The following is a 16,743-nucleotide window of genomic DNA, read 5'->3' as shown; positions in this document are numbered from 1 at the left end:
AAGGATGCCAGTAAGTTGTTTTTTCTGACCTAGAGCTTAAAAACACCTATAATATAAATGATAGGTGGCTCCATTGTCTTACACCTATTCTTTCCAAAGGTTACAGGGGCTTTCAATTTAAAACCTCAAATTCTTAAGATTTATTTATTTATTATGTACACAGAAGAGGGCACCAGATCTCATTACAGAAGGTTGTGAGCCACCATGTGGGTGCTGGGAATTGAACTCAGGACCTCTGGAAGGGCAGTGGGTGCTCTTAACCTCTGAGCCATCTCTCCAGCCCCAAAACCTCAAATTCTTAAACAGTACTATATTTCTCTGTTATCTTTAGAAACAGAAGTTTTGCAGCTCTACTAAACAGATGAAACTCGTAAAATTTCTCAAACCTCCAAGTTACTGAAATTTGCCAATATCTTCCAGAAAAACAGCCCACTAAAAGTATTTTCCCTTGAAAGCTGGAACAAAAGAGAGTATTAAAATGCTAAAAGGTGGGAAACTTAATTATAAATTCTAATTCTATCTTGGGTCAGAGTCCAAAGAAGACTGGAGATGTAGCTGACATAATAATGATCAACCGATGCTGAAATGACACCCCTAAATTCTTACATATCCTTCCCAATTCAGCTGCCCGGATGGTTACTTGGGAACAGCATCGTTATGGTTTCCAATTCAAACTGCATTCACTGCTGCCTGTGGAGAGGAAACATCTTGAAAGACCCAGGTAAACTCACATTCTGTCTTTAGAAGTTATACAATGCAAGATATAAATTATAGACAACCATTAATACATAGAAATAAAGGTTCAAAAGATGCTCAAAGTGGCACTTTTTAGACCAAAAAGACTTTAAATTGAACAAAATGTCAAATTGGCATCTAGATTGTATTTTCTGTAAGATATGTGACAGAATTATACATAAAACCCCAGCACTCAGAAGTCTGAAGTAGGAGGATTTTGAGTTTGAGAGCCAGCCTAGGCCATGTCAAGACCCTGTCTCAACAAACAATTCATATCCAATACTAAACTTGCTGTTGCCACCTGGAAAAAAAAATAGCCAATTACAAAAATATCTGCATGTATAACTTGAACTTCATAAGTGTATAAACCACTCTTCATAAGAGCCAGAAAGAGAACGTGAAACCAAATAAATGATTCTTCTTTTTCAACTCAGTTTATTGTCTGTACTTTCTATGGAAGTGATTATATATGTACATATATAATAAAATACCTTCATTGCATTATTCAGATCCCCATTTCTTATGTAATTATATTTGTTACTAAACAAATATAATGGTCAAGGAGCATAGTTCAGGGGTACTGTGTATATAACATACTCAAGACCCTGGGTTCAATATTTAGCACCCCACAACCAAACAAGAAAACCACATGACTCATCCTTCTAAGTTAACTCCTATTTCCCCATTTCCTTTAGAACTTAAAAGGGCATACTATGAGAATTTATCTGCAAAGTTAGTACTTGGTTTTAAGTTTTTCCCATTTATTTTGTTACCTGATAAGTGAACCCTTCTTCAGAGATGGGAATATACAGGCCATTGGTAGAGCACTTGCCCAGCATTTGTGGGGCCCTCAGATTATACCAGAACCAAGGGGGTGGGGCAAGAAAACGCCTTCCTTCCATTCCCCTGTCCATCCATGACCACCTTCCATAGCAAGTGAGAATAATTAGGAATTTTTCAGTTGAAGTGTAGTAGCATTGTTCCAAAGTAAAAATATAAATTAAAAAAAGTTTAAGCCAAGTGGTGGTGGCCTGGTCTACAAAGTGAGTTCCAGGACATCCAGGACTTACGCAGAGAAACCCTGTCTAGGAGTGGGGTGGGGGTGGGAGAGTTTAACTATCACATTTTGAATATTTTTCTAACCAGAGTAGGAAAAAATTCACGGTTGCCAATTGCGCTCACCTTTCATTATATATTGCCTTTATTGGCAAAATGCACTTATCACCTCATTCTAATCTCACTGTCATTTTTCTTTGAGTTCTAAAACTTTCCCTTTTCCCCATAATTTCATTGTTTTCTAGGTTTAGCTTTGTATATTGAACTTTTTTAGTGGTATTTATGTCAAAAAAAAAAAAGGGTGTTGACTTAGGAACTAGATGACACTCAATAAAAGCCTTGTAGACTGTGCTAACCAGTGAACTTCCTGCAATGTGGGTCTGTTAATATGTTCCCAATACAGGAGCCATTTCCCTCATATGACTCTGGTATTCTTGAAATATGCCCACACTGGAGACTTCAATTAATTTAAATTTACTAGCTATATGTAGATTGTGGCTACTATAGTAACACAATTCCAGGGTTTTCAGACAACATTCTGTGTTATTAATGATAACACATAGTTACTTATTGTCAATGTAAGCAATACAGTAAGCTCTATGATGCCCTCACTAGAATTTCCCCAGAAGCAAGACTATCATTCCCATTCAACCTTGAATTTCTACGGAAAGATTTTTTAACCTACTAGAGGTAAGTAATGATAAGTGGATCACAAGAACCTATGGCATCTTTCCTGGCTTTGCTTGTAGCACACAGACTCAACATTTGTGGACACCCCAAAGATACCCCCGCCAACTGAACACATCACAGACTTTTCACACAGGGCTTCCTCTAGATAGTCTTTTTTCTCTGTGCTACCATCATCCATCATTCAAAGCATCAGAATATAAAAATCTAAGGCTTCTGGGTCACAACAAGAGCAGCAACTAAGTCTCTAGGCCTTTCCTCACTCCCTGCCTAGGCAGCTCAAAGAAAGTAAGCCACAGTTTGTGACCCCACAGTTATGGAGAAATATCTTTGTAAACTTAATGGGAAATGTTTACTTCCCTAAGAGTAAGTTATACTTAAGAATAGTAAACATCTATTCATTTCAATTAAAAGAGAATGGAAGAAGCCGCTCTCACAGCCCCATGGTCTTATGTTGCTGCCCCTGCCTTGAGCTAGCTCCACGAAGCTCTGCCACCCAAGCCCCAGAACAGTTCACCTTGAAACTCTGTGTTGTCAAGGCCCCTGATGGCCTCCACTGCATCCTCTGCCCGCTCCATGTGTACAAAGGCATAATCTTTCACGATGTCACATTCGATGACTGGGCCATACTCCTCAAACTTGGCCCGAAGCTCTTGGTTGGTACAAGTGGGGCTGATGTTGCCCACATGTAACTTGGTTGAAGCTTTGCTCTTATTCTTGCTGGCTTCCACATTGATGTTCACTCCGTGCAGCTTGTAGTGGTGCAGGTTGCGTATGGCATCCTCAGCGGCCGTCTTGTCCTCTATGTGCACAAAACCATAGTTCTTAATGATGTCACATTCCAGCACCTTCCCGTACTGCTCGAAGAGTGAGCGGATCTCTTGCTCTGTGGCCTCCCGGGGCAGATTTCCAATGAACAGCTTCACCATCCTGACAAGAGCCTGGCAGATTACAAACAAGATTTCAAAAGTCAGGCGTGAAGTGAGACATGGCATAGCGCTGCAGCATTTCTGTTTAATGGCCCAACGATTAATACCTTCCCGACCCTCACATAGTTCATTATTCCTTTTGAGAGAGGAACAGCAGTTTGTTCCTCAGTAGTGTGCAAGCCGTGTGACAATGCCAACAGAAGGTCGGGGGTCAGGATGCACAAGGTCCAACATCTCCGTGGGGTCAGGCACCCCTAATCTACAGGGTTGGCTGCTGCAAGGCTTAGCACAGGGAAGAAAACACCAAGCAGAAAGCAAGAAACACCGAATGTCCCTGGTTACAAGGTTTTGGAGGGAAATCCGTGTGCCTGTCCACAGCGCAGCATCACCTCCTCCTGTACTCAGAACGAAAAGCCCTCTTCGCCCACACCTGAACCCCTCTCCTCGGCTGCCCAACCTTCAGCTCCTTCATCCCAACAAAGACTCTGCCGACCCCTGCCCCGCCCCCTCCGGAGACCGGGCCCCGCCTCCTTTCCTTGTCTCCCCGGGACCTTCCTCAGAAGACGAGCAGCCCCGACCCGGGGCGTTCCCGGCCCTCCCGAGGCCCGGCCCGGCCGGCTCCCGGCTCCCCACACACCCACAGCGTCTCTCCTACCTCCGGGTGGTGCCGGCGGTGGCGGCGGGTCCCGCGTCAGAGAGAACCCTACAAAATGGCGACGGCCGCTCGAGCCTCGGCGCGACCGAGCGCTTTCTCGCGCGCCAGCTCACGCACGCGCGAGTGCGCGCTGCCCGCCTCCCCTCCCCCTCGTAGGCGCGGGGCGACCAATCCTGCTGCCGCACACAAATGGCCGCCCCCGTGCGGGGGCGGGGTCACGTGGTGACGGCACTGCGGAGCGGAGGTCAGCCCCGGCTGGCCAATCACCACCCTGGGAGAGGGTCGCGGCTTGCGCGTCAAAAGGGCTCAGGAAGCAACCACTGCCTCGGCGAAACCGTAAGCCCGGGGGAGTCTCTAACCATCACAATGGAGCGTGCTATCAGGTCCACTGGCGAGGGAGGCTGATGACAAAGGGTTGTCTCACTGGTCCCGCTAGAAGGGGGTTTTCTCAACCTCTGTGGCGTCTGAGAGCGATGCCTCAGAAGTCTAGGCACCCCATCTTTACCTAATCTCTCCCTTAATTGGGGGGAGGGAGCGAGAACTCCCTTAAGACAACTTAATTTCCACTGCAATTGTGTTGTTCTTTGGCGAGGAAATTGAGACCGAGAGTCGAGGGGCGGAAAGATGATCTGTGCAGGTTCGGTCTGAGGGAGGCATTTCTCTATCCAAACTATACTTTGTCATGTTTATTCATGAATATACGTGGACTGGGCTTTCCCTCTCTCGTCTGTCTGTCTGTCTGTCTGTCTATCTATCTATCTATCTATCTCTATCATGATTCCTGAAATGTGGTGAGCACTCCCGAAAAATACGTGGTGCAGAAGTCCAGAGAGATCCCCAGTTTGGGAATGAGTGGGACGAGGGGCTCCACGTCCAGTCCAAGCTGCCAGAGGTGCAGGCAATTGTCAGGTTCCTGACTTTCAGATGCGGTGCAAGGGCACCTCCTGGCGGCAGCAGGTGCTGACGAGGTGGATGACTCACTATCTCATTCAACAAAGCGTAGCCATTTAGAGATTGGTGAGTTGTGTTTATCTCCTCGTAGAGGCACTAGGATGGTTGTTAGACACCATTCCCCATTGTGGTAGTTTCAACACTAGCTCCTCCAATACAAAAAGACCAGTTCCCCAAGCTACTTGGAAACATTTCTTGCACCAAATCCATGTTTCCCAGTCATTTCAGAAGCCATTGTCTTTCCAATTGTAATAAGAGACACACATTTTTAAAATTAAATTTTTTTTATTTTGTTTTTCAAAACAGTTTCCCTGTGTACCCTTGGCTGTCCTGAAATTCACTTTGCGATCACACAACTTTGCATTCTGTCCTTCTCAAATTTCCTGCGGTCTCCACAACTAATGTTCTGTTAACAGTTACCATCTTTCTCTAAAATTTTCATTTCACTCCCTTTTTTAATTTTTGAGATGGCTTTACTGTTTAGCCAAAGCCTGGCCAGGAACTGGCTGTGTAACCCAGACCAGGCTTGAACTCACAGCCCTCCTACCTCAGACTCCCGAGTGCTGGGAATTACAGGTTTGTACCATCATTTCCAGTCTCTGGTTTTCTTGTCTTTCTTTTTTTTAATATTGAAAAAAATCATGTGAGCTGGGTGGTGGCGGTGCATGCCTTTAATTCCAGCACTCAGGAGGTGGAGGCAGGTAGAGCTCTGGGTTTGAGGCCAGCCTAGTCTACAGAATTCCAGGACAGCCAGGGCTACACAGAGAAATCCTGTTGAGAAAAAGAAAGTTATATATATATATATATATGTTTGTGTCTGTGTAAATGTATGCTTTGTGTGTGCAGGTGCCCACAGAGACCAGAAGAGGGTGGCAGATCCCCTGGAGCTTGAGTTACTGGCAACTGTGAGCTTCACAATGTGAGTGTTGAGAACCATTTTTGGGTCCTCTACAATTGTTTGAACTGCTGAGCCATCTCTCCAGCCTCTGAGACATGCCTTTTTCCTGACTTTTTTTTTTTTTTTTGGTTTTTCGAGACAGGGTTTCTCTGTGTAGCTTTGCGCCTTTCTTGGAACTCTTTGTAGCCCAAGCTGGCCTTAAACTCACAGAGATTTGCCTGGCTCTGCCTCCCAAGTGCTGGGATTAAAGGTGTGCACCACCACCACCACCACCACCACCACCACCACCACCACCACCACCACCACCACCCGGCAGAGACATGCCTTTTAATGCGTGTATTTTTTCCAATTCATTTAAAACTCTTCATTGTGGAAATTTCAAAACAAAAGAAAAACTCACAAATGTAGACTTGTGATTAATTCCTCTGGACCTCTTGTCTAGCTTCAACATTTCCCCCAGACTTTTATACACACAATGTAATTTTGTCTCTCAGTACCTCACAATCTGTTATTATTATTCATAGTACTGGGGACCAAGCCCTGGGACCTTCTCTAAACTATACTGCCACCCTATGTGTTATGTCAGTATCATCTACTATTTATGTTCAAACTTTCCCTACATTGTCACAAATCCATTTTATAGGTGGCTTCTTGGCTGGTCCTAAACAAGGTTCACCCATTGTACATTTGTATAAATAATGTAAATGGTATGTTGTGTAGCTAATTATTTCTTGTTTTTCCCCTCTAAGTGTGATGTGTTAAGTCTAATTTCTGTGATATTCTTTGCTTCAGCCATGCATTTCACCTTCCCTTTGTTGTAGATAAGCTGCCAAAATTGCCTCAGTTCCTCAGCATCATAAACTAGGTTGTGAATAGCAGTCTGTGTGTGCTCTAGTTATGTGGAGGAATATAAATCCAGGGGTAAAACTGCTGAGCCTTTGGGTCATAGGGGTACATAAAACTAGCGTGTCTAAGTGTACCGAGTCTCCAGAAAAGCTCTGCTAGCACATCCTACTTGCAACACAGAAGGGCACTGTTTTATCCTCTTTATCATGGTTTAACATCCAGTTCCCTAATTTCTGTCAAAGAGGTGTAGGGTATCATTCCCAACTTGCTTTGATTTGTTTTTGTCTCATGACTAATGATTTTGGAAATACCTTCTTGTTCTTAAAGTCTTGGAATTTGTGCTCATATAAATTTCCTGCTCCTCTCTTCTGCCTGTATTTCAGGTTGAAATGTAGGACTTTGCTGCATATTGTAAATATTTTTTTTAAGATTTATTTTATTATGTATACAGTATTTTGCCTGCATGTGTCCTTGCAGGCCAGAAGAGGGCACCAGATCTTATTACAGATGGTTGTGAGCCACCATGTGGTTGCTGGGAATTGAACTCAGGACCTCTGGCAGAGCAGTCAGTGCTCTTAACCTGAGCCATCTCTCCAGCCTGTAAATATTTCTTATTGGCTTCAAATATCTTGTATTTCCACCAATATCTTTGTCTCTGGAAGTAAATTTTTTTTTTGAGACAGGGTGTGAATCTTTTTTTTTTTTTACATGTAACCAAATTAATTTTTGTTTCATAAAAATTGCTCTTTTTTTTTTTTTTTTTTTTTTTTTTCTTTTTTCGAGACAGGGTTTCTCTGTGTAGCTTTGCACCTTTCCTGGAGCTCACTTGGTAGCCCAGGCTGGCCTCGAACTCACGGAGATCCACCTGGCTCTGCCTCCCGAGTGCTGGGATTAAAGGCGTGCGCCACCACCGCCCGGCAAAAATTGCTCTTTTATGTTCCCTTTAAGATACCCCCTCCTACCACAAGTCATGTAGATAGTATGTGTTCTCTTCCATTCCCATTATCTTTCATGTTTAGGGCTGTGGTCCATTTTGAACAGTGCTAGCCAATAGAGATATAATGAACTATATTAATAATTCAAAATGAACTGGGGAAATGGTCTATGGGTGAAACTCAATGGTAAAGCATTTATCTAACATGCACAAGGCCCTGGGTTTCATACCTAGCACCACAATAAATGAATACAAATTTTCAGTAAACATCCAAATATAAAAATTTGAAATCTATTTTAATAATTTTGACATTTCAACATGTATTCAATATAAAAATTGAGATATTAGAACTCCTCCTAAAGCCCTGGAAATCTGTTATTTCATACCTTCAGCACATCAAAGTTTAGATTTGCCACATTTTGGGTACTCTGTAGTCCCATGTGGCCAGTGGCTACCATGTGGGTCAACATAAGTTAAATCCACCCTTGTCAGTGGTATTCAGTAAAAATGCAAACAAGTTCACTCCTATATAGCTTATCCATTTCTGTTTGTTTCTGTTTCCCACCAGTATGCAGGGCCAACACTAACACTGTTTTTGTGCCCTAACCTTTTTTGTATCCCTCGGGCCCCATTCCATCTACCATCTTTTCCTCTCTTCCACCAACATTCAAAAGTTTCTCTTCTGAAGACTGGCTTCCTAGCCCTTTGCTTACCCTCTTCTCCATTCTGCCTATATGGAATCATACCATGAAGTAGCTTCAGTAGCTGCCACATGTGTAGATGATTCTCACCTAATTCTTGTCTTTCCTTTTCACTCACATGACTGTTCTGCAGGAACACATCAGTTGGTGGCGCTACTTATTATCCTTTAGATAGAGGTCATCATTTCTCCATTAATCTCTCTCTCCCACACATACCACATTTGCTTCTAAACTTGTCAATTATTGTTTTTCCCCAAGCCACATAATCTGAGCCCTCCATAAGGACTCTCCCGTGTCTAACAGGGCGGTTTCACAGCTGTCCTTGAATTATGAAAACAGGTGTCTGAGTTCTCTTGATGACTGTTTTTTTTTTTTTTTTTGTGGAGGGGCTATTACTGTTATACTGATGCATGTTTACTGTGGGGTATTGAATCCACTTATCGTAAGAGAAAGGATAATTACCCTGTGAATGATCAGCTGTACCAGATCTGATACATGGAGCCCACTCTGGGCTATGTGATGCTAGTCCCTAGCCTGCATACACCTGACTCTGCTTGTCATTGTTTTGACTGATAGTAGTCAGTCCGGGCTGCTTAGGGCCCTTGGGCAGTTATGCTGAAGACAGGCTAGTTTTTCTGAGTCAAAGAGACCCAAAACTTCCAACTTTAATACCTCCTTTTTAAATACTGCAAACTTTAAGAAAAAATACTTCTCTCCATTTCTAGAATATACTGTGTATTTATTTACATGCTCAGGATGTACCTTATGTATTCCTAGGGTGACATTGTTCTAGAGTTCAGGAAGTGGGGACCTGCCACTCTTGTGATTCTGTGTGAGCTCCCTTGATGCTATGGGAAAGACAGAAAGTAGGGTGCTCATCTTCCACTGCTGCCTCAGCAGCAGCTAAGACTAGGTTGTGGTAACATTCCTCACCACCCGTTAGTGAAAACAACTGAGAGACTTGAGAGTGAAGAACTGTGTCCGGGCTCTTCAGTGGTAGAGTGTTTGCCTAGCATGCATGAGGCCCAGGGTTCCATCCCCAGCACTGCAAGAAATTAAACAGCTTTTTTAAAGGAAAAAGAAAAGTGCACCAAGGAGAGGAATTTCCTGCCTTTTAACATAAATACTATTAATTAACAACAACCCAAACCATAGTGAATGTCTTTGGTCTAAACAGAGGCTTAGCATAGGCCAATCCAGTGAAACAGATCACTATCATGGGGGGACTGAGATAGGGAGGCTCTCAGGATCACATGATTCTTTGAGGCTCAGAAGGTGGGGGTAGAGTGGATATCTGACACACAGGAGACCAGAACCAGAGAGGCTATGGTCAGAAAAGTAACAACACCAAGAGGCAGTGAGAGAAGCTGAGCTGTTTAATCACCTCCTTGGATAGACTCAAGGATGTGGCTACTCCTGAACAACTCACACTTGGGAGCCACCTCGAGTGGCTGGAGGAGCAGCCACCCGAGTCAGAGGGTGAGGCAGGACAGGCAGGGAAGGCTTCCACGCCTCCGACTCCAGCCTCTGGTGCTCCTGCCCTCGGGTCCTGCTTCAGCTCTGAGAGGGTCCTGGCTGACCCCAGAGGCAAAGAACTGGATGGTGGATGGCACACCCTAGCTATGGTGGCACAATGACCCTGAGGCAGGGACAATGGTTTCCACATAGCCCACACTGAGGGTGACACGATCTGCACCATGGTGGGGGTGGAGGCATAAGGCTTGGGAAGAGGTGACAAGGTGGGGAAGAGTGATATTGGGGGTTGCCTGGGTCCCACCACCAGTTGAATTAAATAGCAGAAGAGAAGGTTGTTTGTGGGAACACTCGTTTATCCCCAGTGACAGTTCCTGGTGATGGGCTGACCTTAGCAGCAGACCCTAGCAGCAGGCCCTTGTCCTGACAAGAGGGCGGTCTCTGTCGATAGTCCCTGGCGGTTTCCTTAATGGAAGGAGGGAGCTGGCCTGGGAGTCTCGCCCCCGACTACTTGTTCTTCTTAAAGAAGCTGAACCGTTTTTCTCGCTCTCTTTCTCTGCTGTCCTTGCTGCGAAGCACGATGGAGCCCTCGGGCTGGGACACCGGGGGCATGGTCATGGCCCGGGTCAGGCCTCGGCTGGCGCTGGGCACCACTGGCTCTTCTGGCTCTCCAGAGGCAGAGGATGCAGTGGCAATGGCCGCATTCACCACCCTCAGCCACGAGCTCATCTCTGCCTGTAAGGGACAGGGAGACATCAGCTCATGCTCAAGGACTCTGACCTGGGGCCGCATGGAGCAGACAGAAGGAAAGCATGATAGAAGGAAGTAGGAAAAAGATCGATGTTTTCGTTTTAGAAGGAGAAAAAAGATCCCTTTAGGATAGGGAGCCTCAGCTGGTCATGGTGGCAATACACCTGCGAACACAGACTCAGGAGGCTGAGCTAGGACTGTTGCTATGAGTTCGAGGCCATTCTGGAATAGGAACCAAGCCTTCAGATGAGACCCTGTCTCATAAAACAAAATGTTGGCAGAGAGAGAGAACAGGACAGGGGAAGGCTCACCTCATCCTTGGCCTGGAATAAGTATTCTTTGCCATCCTGTAAGCTGTTGGGAGAGAAGGCACAGGGCAGAGCTAAGAACCTGTATTTGGCATGTCAGTGCTTCTGTGAGCTCAGTATTCTCCCATGACTGGATTGACTGGGAGGGCGCAGCCCTCAAGGCCAGATCATGTTTACACATTCTTCATAGTTTTAGGGTTTTGCAGACGTGCCAAAACAGACTCTTTCTGGTAGAGCGCAGAGGGCAATGTTAAGGCAGGCTCTTGCTGGCAGTGGGCAGGCCCCTGGAAGCCAGGGTGAGCTAGCATCCTGCCACCACAGTTTCCATCCAAGGTAACTTTTCAGCCTGTGTTTTATAGCTCCTCCATTCTAGTGTGAGTCGGGACCCAGAGTTTCTACTCTTTCCACCTACAAATGTACCCAAGCACCTAGCATAGCAGCTCCATTCATGTGCTCTCTTCAGGTAACTTCCTTCCCTCTGGGCCTTGTTCATGGTTCATCTACCTTGCCTTATTTCTGACTCTCCATCCCAACCTGAGAGCAGCCCTGGTTCCTACCCCAGCTTGAAGACATGCTTGCGTTTCCGGTAGTCAAAGGCCACACTGCCCTGGGCCCTGGCCAGACTGACAGGCACTTCTCCATGGTATGGCACCCCTGCACCAGCTGCCCTGGCATCCTTGTAAAAGCCGAGGCTCCCACGCCGGAGGACACAGTACACGTTCTGCCAGGACCTGGGGAGAGATGGCAGGGTCAGAAACCCGGTAGATAGGTAGACTGGTGGCCTTTGTGGGACCTGTAACATGTAAGTTCCACAACACAGTCTTTAGGTCACTTGTGGCCCTCCTCTGAGCCTATGAGAGTCCTGAGTTCCAGCCCTTTCCCAAAGGACAAACTCCTATAAAGTGTTCCCCTGTCTGTCTAGGAAGTTTCCAGGAAACTCTCCTCAGAAGCAGAAACCTGAGAGGCTACCAGCTCTGCACAGCTAGGCCTGGTACCTGTTGGCGGCTTTCTTATTGAAGGCCTCCATCTCCTGTTTGCGGCACAGCATCCCTTCCATCTGTTCCTGAGCAGAGAGCTCAGGGCCTCGTGTGGGCAAGGTGGCAACGTGGGTTGATTCAGATGATCTGCTCTGGGGCATTGGAGATGGGGCAGGGCCCCGGGGCCGGGTCTGCCTCTCTCCCCGGGGCCCACTGGACTCGTCCCCTGTGCCAGATCCCTGTGGGGGGAAAACAATTTCATTGCTAATAGGTGATATGGATGGTACCTTGCCTTGGAATCAGGAAGCTTACGGCTAAGAGCTGGTCTCCCAGCCCAAGCTTCTGTTGAGCTTCATACCCAGGATCCCTACCCACTTCTTTTGTCCCTTCATCCCCCAGGTACCAAAATCCACCCCTCCAGAGAGACTCACAGGCCCTTCTGGGACACTGCTCTGTTCAAGTCTTTGCTGTTCGAACAGGGGCTGCAAAGAGAAGAAGCTGTGAGGATGTGGGAGCTGGAAAGGCCAAAAGGAATGTTCACGGACATGAAATTACCTGTGAAGACTCTGTGTCTGTGCAGACCCCGTTAATACTGGGTGCTTGTGTGGATGGTGGCAGTTGTGACTGGGTTCTAGAATGATCAAATGTGACACCGAATGGTTATCTGTGGCTTGCTTAGGCTGAGCCTCAACCTCCTGGCCCAGGTGTCTAGTTCTTACCCATCCCAGGCAGTGTCAGGAGCTGTCTGGCCATCTACCAGACTCCCTTCAGGCCGACTAGCCATGGGCTCTGGAGTAGAGGGCTGTTTCCTCCGTTCCTCCTCCTCCCTTTTTCTCTTCCGCTCCTTCTCCCGCTCTTCCAGCTGTCAAGAAATGCTGAGGTCAGCAAGTCTCATGGTGAGGAGAAAAGCTGAAATGTCTCAGCTCTAGCCCAATAAAACAGGAAAGACGGAGATGAGAATCTAAAAGAGGATAGGGCAAGAAGCAGAGTGATCTCAGTAGCACCCAGGCTAACTGACATCTGTGGTCATGTGACAGAAGAGCACTCTCAGTTCACACACAGAGAAGCAGTGCATGGGGAAGAGAAGAAATTCTGGACAGTAACAAGAACAGGCCGGGCTGCAGTGGGGTCGGGGACCTCTGAGGTCCCACAGTCCTCACCGCAGTCAGCTTCTCCAGTGCACTAAAACGTTCCTCCCAGGCCACTGCTGACTTCTGGAAGGCTTCATGTCGCTTGATGAGGCTCTCTACTTCATCCACGGTGCAACCCAGCTCTGCACTTCGAACTAATGGCTCCTGGCTGCATAGCCAGGCCTCTGCCATCCCTGCATCTCTCCCAAACACAAGCACCTCCAAAACTGCCATGGTTGGGGCGGGACATAGAGAGATAGAAAATTAGAGTTTGTAGTGGCAGGAAATGGTAGCAGTGGCAACTTCAAGTACAGGGACAGAGAAAGCATTGTCCCAGAGCACTGTCAGTACCAAGTATAGGATCCTGGAATTCCACACCCAAGTTCCTGATATCATGCACTGTGGCCACTACAGATAGGCAATGCCCAGGCCTTTCTCACAAGCCCCCTTCCTCCAGCTGACACTCCCACAGTGGCTCACCAAGCTGCAGCCAGTCCATCTTCTCCTGCCACTTGTCAGCTGTCTCCTGGCGCCTGGACTGTAGCTGGGAGAGCTTCTCTGAGATCTGGGGGGTAGGGGAAGGAGGCATGGCTTAGGAACTAATGGGGCCTTTCCAAGGTCTCTGGAAGCCACTCAAGTACAGCAATGATTTCTAATGTCAAGAGGAGAGGAAAGTAGTTCTGGGAGGAGAAGTGGGATTTTAGAAATCCCTGGACAGCATTGAGAGGACAGTGAAAATTCTTGCTAAGAAAGAACGACAAGAAGCAGAAGACAGGAAAAATCAAAGCTGGGTGTGGTGGTGCACACCTGTAGCCCAGCACTTGGGAGGGTGCAGCAAGAGAACTGTGGCCAGCCTGAGCTACATGGTGATACCCTGTCTCCAAACAAAACAAAACAAAACACCCCAAAGAACAACAACCAAAAAAAAAAAAAAACCACAAAATGAACAGAAAGAGAAATTTCAGGAATGATCCATTTTCGGTGTGGCTGGCCAGGTTCTTTCCGGGTCTCACCCACCTCCTCAGCAGCATAGTGGCTCCGGGCCAGCAGCTCCTGCCCCATGTCAATGCAGGAGGAGAACCGGTCTGCTCTGGCCTCTATCTCTGCTTTGATGCCTTGTTGGTTCTTGATGACTAAATCTGCAGAGGACACATCCCTAGGCCAATACAAAGATGGCATTACCAGCTGCTCCAGTCCCACCACAGCCACCAGTAGTATCACATAACCTGTGGAGGATGCCAGGCACTGTGGGTCTTACCGGGGCCGCTCCTGGGCATCCATCTGCAGGTTAATCCCATCCATCCAAAGCATCAACTCCCGGACAGCCTTGAAGAATCGGAACTTATCCGTAGTGTCCAGTAAGAGCTGACGACGGGCAGCGGAACTTCCCTGGAGCTGGGCCCAGGCCTCAGCCACTGCCTGCATGTGACGGCCAATCTCCTCGGCCTTGTCTCCAGCATAGGCCTTCTGTAGCCTTTGGCCATCGTCCTGAACCTGCTGGACCTGTGGGAACCCAGCTCTGAGTCAGGCAGAGCTGGGAGACAGGAGCTGAAGCCGCTCTCATTCCCACACTGCTTTCTGCCTCCTGTTTGGTCCACCAGCCAAAGACGTGGTAGAAGAACCAAGGTTTGGAGCTCTACCCACCACCCTCTGTCCTACTGGACCTCCCCTGGGGCCCAGGCTACCCCAGGGGAGAGGGCTCTGAAATCAAGTTGAGATATCCTATCCAGGGTGTAAGGAACATTGAAGTCACTAGAAGAAGAGGTGCAGCCTGCAGAGTAGACTTAGGCTGAGGGCTGACTGGTCATATGGGCTTGAAGGAATGATCTGTGTTAATTTCGTAAATCCAGAAGTCTGGCCTGAGTGGCATCAACAGGTGGGTTTGGGCATAGCATGAAGGATTTTGCAGCCATTGGAACCACTGGAAAAAGTCATGGGTCTTTACTACAACTGTGAACTTAGCCAGCGAGATGCCTCAATGACTTTAAGCGCTTGCCCAAGCCTGATTATTGGAACCTAAAGTGCAAGGATAGAACCAAAGCTGTCCCCTGACCTCCATACATACATTAAAGTATGTGTGCTGATGCATGTGCATGCACATACATGTCATAAAACAAGCCTGAATATGGTAGCTGATATCCATTCCTCGAGTGATTTTAACCTTATCTTCAAATGCCCCTCCATGGTTGCCAGCCTCCCAGCCTCTCCAAAGCACACGAACCTCCCTCCCTCCCATTTCCCACCAGTTTCCTCTCAGCCTTCCCTTCCCCACCTGTCCAGCTAGGGTCAGACCTGGGTGCTGAGGGCTTGGATGTCATGCTCATAGGCACAGTGCCGGCGCTGCAGGGCCTCGGCAGCATTGAGGTCACGGCCAGTCCCATCTGGGAGCTGCTGTTGCTTGTGCTGTACCCGTGCCAGGGCTTGACGGGCCCCATGCAGGAAGCGCTGCAGCTCATAAGCAGCAGCCAGCACCTGACCTCTTGTGTCCAGCAGCTCCAGCAAGTCAGCCCAGGCCTCGTTGAGACTGTCCTTCCACTCAGCCACAGTGGCCCGTGCAGCATGGCCCCCAGAAATGAGCCCGTTGGCCAGTGCATTGGCACTGTCTACGCGCTCCTGGCCAATGGTGCTGGTGTCCCGGGAGAACTCTCGGAATTTGTCCCGGAGCATCTGATGGAGGAAGCATTTGTAGAGACAGGGATGAGACCTAGTGTGTGAGGTCACTGCCTCATGGAGCAATCACTTCTCTCCCCCAAGCTGAGAACCCATTGTTCCTAAAGGCACCTAGAGGCACTTCAAACTTTTAGCCCCTAACAAGGATGCCCTAACTATGGTCTAGATTTCTGTACCAGAGGGCCCAAACCTCTAACCACAGCAAAGAATCTGAAGTTCACCCTGTTTTGCTGAGGTCTGTTGGAAAGAGTAGCAATTTCATTTTTGTCCTCACCTATGGTCACCCCCATAACCCTCTTTCTGCACAATAGTTCAAGTTTTATAACTCAAAACCCTTAAGAACAGTGCCTTCTCTGTCTGGCTCAATGTCCCCACCCTCAGCACTCTGCCTGGACCAAGGCTTTGGTCTCCCTGTGGGCCCTGATGCCGATCTGTGTGGCACTCACAGTCACATGCTCATAGTCCTGGCCCAGCTCATGGGAGGCTGCCACAACTTCACGCTCCTGTATCCACTGTTCCAGGTCATCCAGCTCTCTGCGGAGCTGGCACAGCCGGAGGTGCTCCTGCAGGCGCTCACGCCGCTCTCCTGCCAGCTCCTTCAGGCTGGCATACAACTTGTCCACCTGGGCTTGGCGGATTGTTAGCCTTGTGCTGCAGGGGTGGAGAGAATGGCTTGTTCCATGGAGCTTTGTCTCATGTCCCTAACTGCTTGCCAAGCCCTTTGCTTTCTAGTCTGTTCTGTATGCACATGGTTCAAAGATGCCACAATTCCTGTGCTTTTCCAGAACCAGCTCTCTTCCTCTCCTCCAGAGTCTAGGCCCTTTGATACTCACACACTCACCTCTCTGGGTGTTCATGGTCAATCATATCTTGGCTGCTAGCTGCTAGTTGTTTGATGGTCTGAGCATAGTCGGCAAGGGCTTGTTCCAATACCTGATGCTTCTTCACTTCTGCCTGGGCACTCAGTTCGTCCTGGGAGAAGGAAAAGGAGACATCAGACAGCAGGGTCCTGGGCAGGAAGAACTGGCCAAACAAACCACCCA

The 16,743-nt window shown here is 47.6% G+C and overlaps 3 protein-coding genes across 19 annotated transcripts in view; 1 reads left to right on the top strand and 2 right to left on the bottom strand.

Moving 5' to 3' along the window:
• Positions 1 to 4,389, bottom strand: part of LOC102917956 (RNA-binding protein 4B) — a 49,086-nt gene extending 44,697 nt beyond the window's left edge. For 5 of the 11 annotated variants that reach the window (XR_013049064.1, XR_013049059.1, XR_013049066.1 and 2 more), the window contains exons 1-2: positions 4,063 to 4,271; positions 2,996 to 3,419 (exon numbers count right to left, since the gene is read on the bottom strand). Coding sequence is in view for 3 of the 11 variants with exons in the window: in XM_076564062.1 (XP_076420177.1) it covers positions 2,996 to 3,407 (412 nt within the window). In the remaining 8 variants the exon portion in view is untranslated. Of the gene's footprint in view, positions 1 to 2,995; positions 3,420 to 4,062 lie in introns of all 11 variants that reach the window. The other 6 variants (XR_013049061.1, XR_006062339.2, XR_013049065.1 and 3 more) reach the window with 3 other exon arrangements.
• Positions 1 to 16,743, top strand: part of Rbm4 (RNA binding motif protein 4) — a 63,275-nt gene that overhangs the window by 36,572 nt on the left and 9,960 nt on the right. For 3 of the 5 annotated variants that reach the window (XR_013049052.1, XR_013049055.1, XM_076564041.1), the window contains exon 2: positions 5,860 to 5,932. Coding sequence is in view for 3 of the 5 variants with exons in the window: in XM_076564041.1 (XP_076420156.1) it covers positions 5,860 to 5,932 (73 nt within the window). In the remaining 2 variants the exon portion in view is untranslated. Of the gene's footprint in view, positions 1 to 624; positions 722 to 5,859; positions 5,933 to 6,053; positions 6,175 to 12,299; positions 13,259 to 16,743 lie in introns of those variants that run through there. The other 2 variants (XM_042258912.2, XM_076564033.1) reach the window with 2 other exon arrangements.
• Sptbn2 (spectrin beta, non-erythrocytic 2) overlaps positions 9,754 to 16,743 on the bottom strand; it is a 42,386-nt gene continuing 35,396 nt past the window's right edge. For all 3 annotated transcript variants that reach the window (XM_015999054.3, XM_006980565.4, XM_015999053.3), the window contains 14 exons: positions 16,542 to 16,672; positions 16,147 to 16,351; positions 15,323 to 15,697; positions 14,289 to 14,533; positions 14,048 to 14,186; positions 13,511 to 13,595; positions 13,061 to 13,257; positions 12,620 to 12,762; positions 12,456 to 12,531; positions 12,332 to 12,382; positions 11,919 to 12,139; positions 11,481 to 11,654; positions 10,927 to 10,969; positions 9,754 to 10,600 (listed from right to left, as the gene is read on the bottom strand). In XM_015999054.3, coding sequence (XP_015854540.2) covers positions 10,373 to 10,600; positions 10,927 to 10,969; positions 11,481 to 11,654; positions 11,919 to 12,139; positions 12,332 to 12,382; positions 12,456 to 12,531; positions 12,620 to 12,762; positions 13,061 to 13,257; positions 13,511 to 13,595; positions 14,048 to 14,186; positions 14,289 to 14,533; positions 15,323 to 15,697; positions 16,147 to 16,351; positions 16,542 to 16,672 — 2,313 coding nt within the window. In that variant the 3' untranslated portion in view covers positions 9,754 to 10,372. The remainder of the gene's footprint in view (positions 10,601 to 10,926; positions 10,970 to 11,480; positions 11,655 to 11,918; positions 12,140 to 12,331; positions 12,383 to 12,455; positions 12,532 to 12,619; positions 12,763 to 13,060; positions 13,258 to 13,510; positions 13,596 to 14,047; positions 14,187 to 14,288; positions 14,534 to 15,322; positions 15,698 to 16,146; positions 16,352 to 16,541; positions 16,673 to 16,743) is intronic.

The sequence above is a fragment of the Peromyscus maniculatus genome, chromosome 1 (assembly GCF_049852395.1).
Source record: "Peromyscus maniculatus bairdii isolate BWxNUB_F1_BW_parent chromosome 1, HU_Pman_BW_mat_3.1, whole genome shotgun sequence".
NCBI classification, from domain to species: Eukaryota; Metazoa; Chordata; class Mammalia; order Rodentia; family Cricetidae; genus Peromyscus; species Peromyscus maniculatus.
Note: the sequence above shows the minus strand (reverse complement) of the source record. Positions and strands in the feature narration are given on the sequence as shown.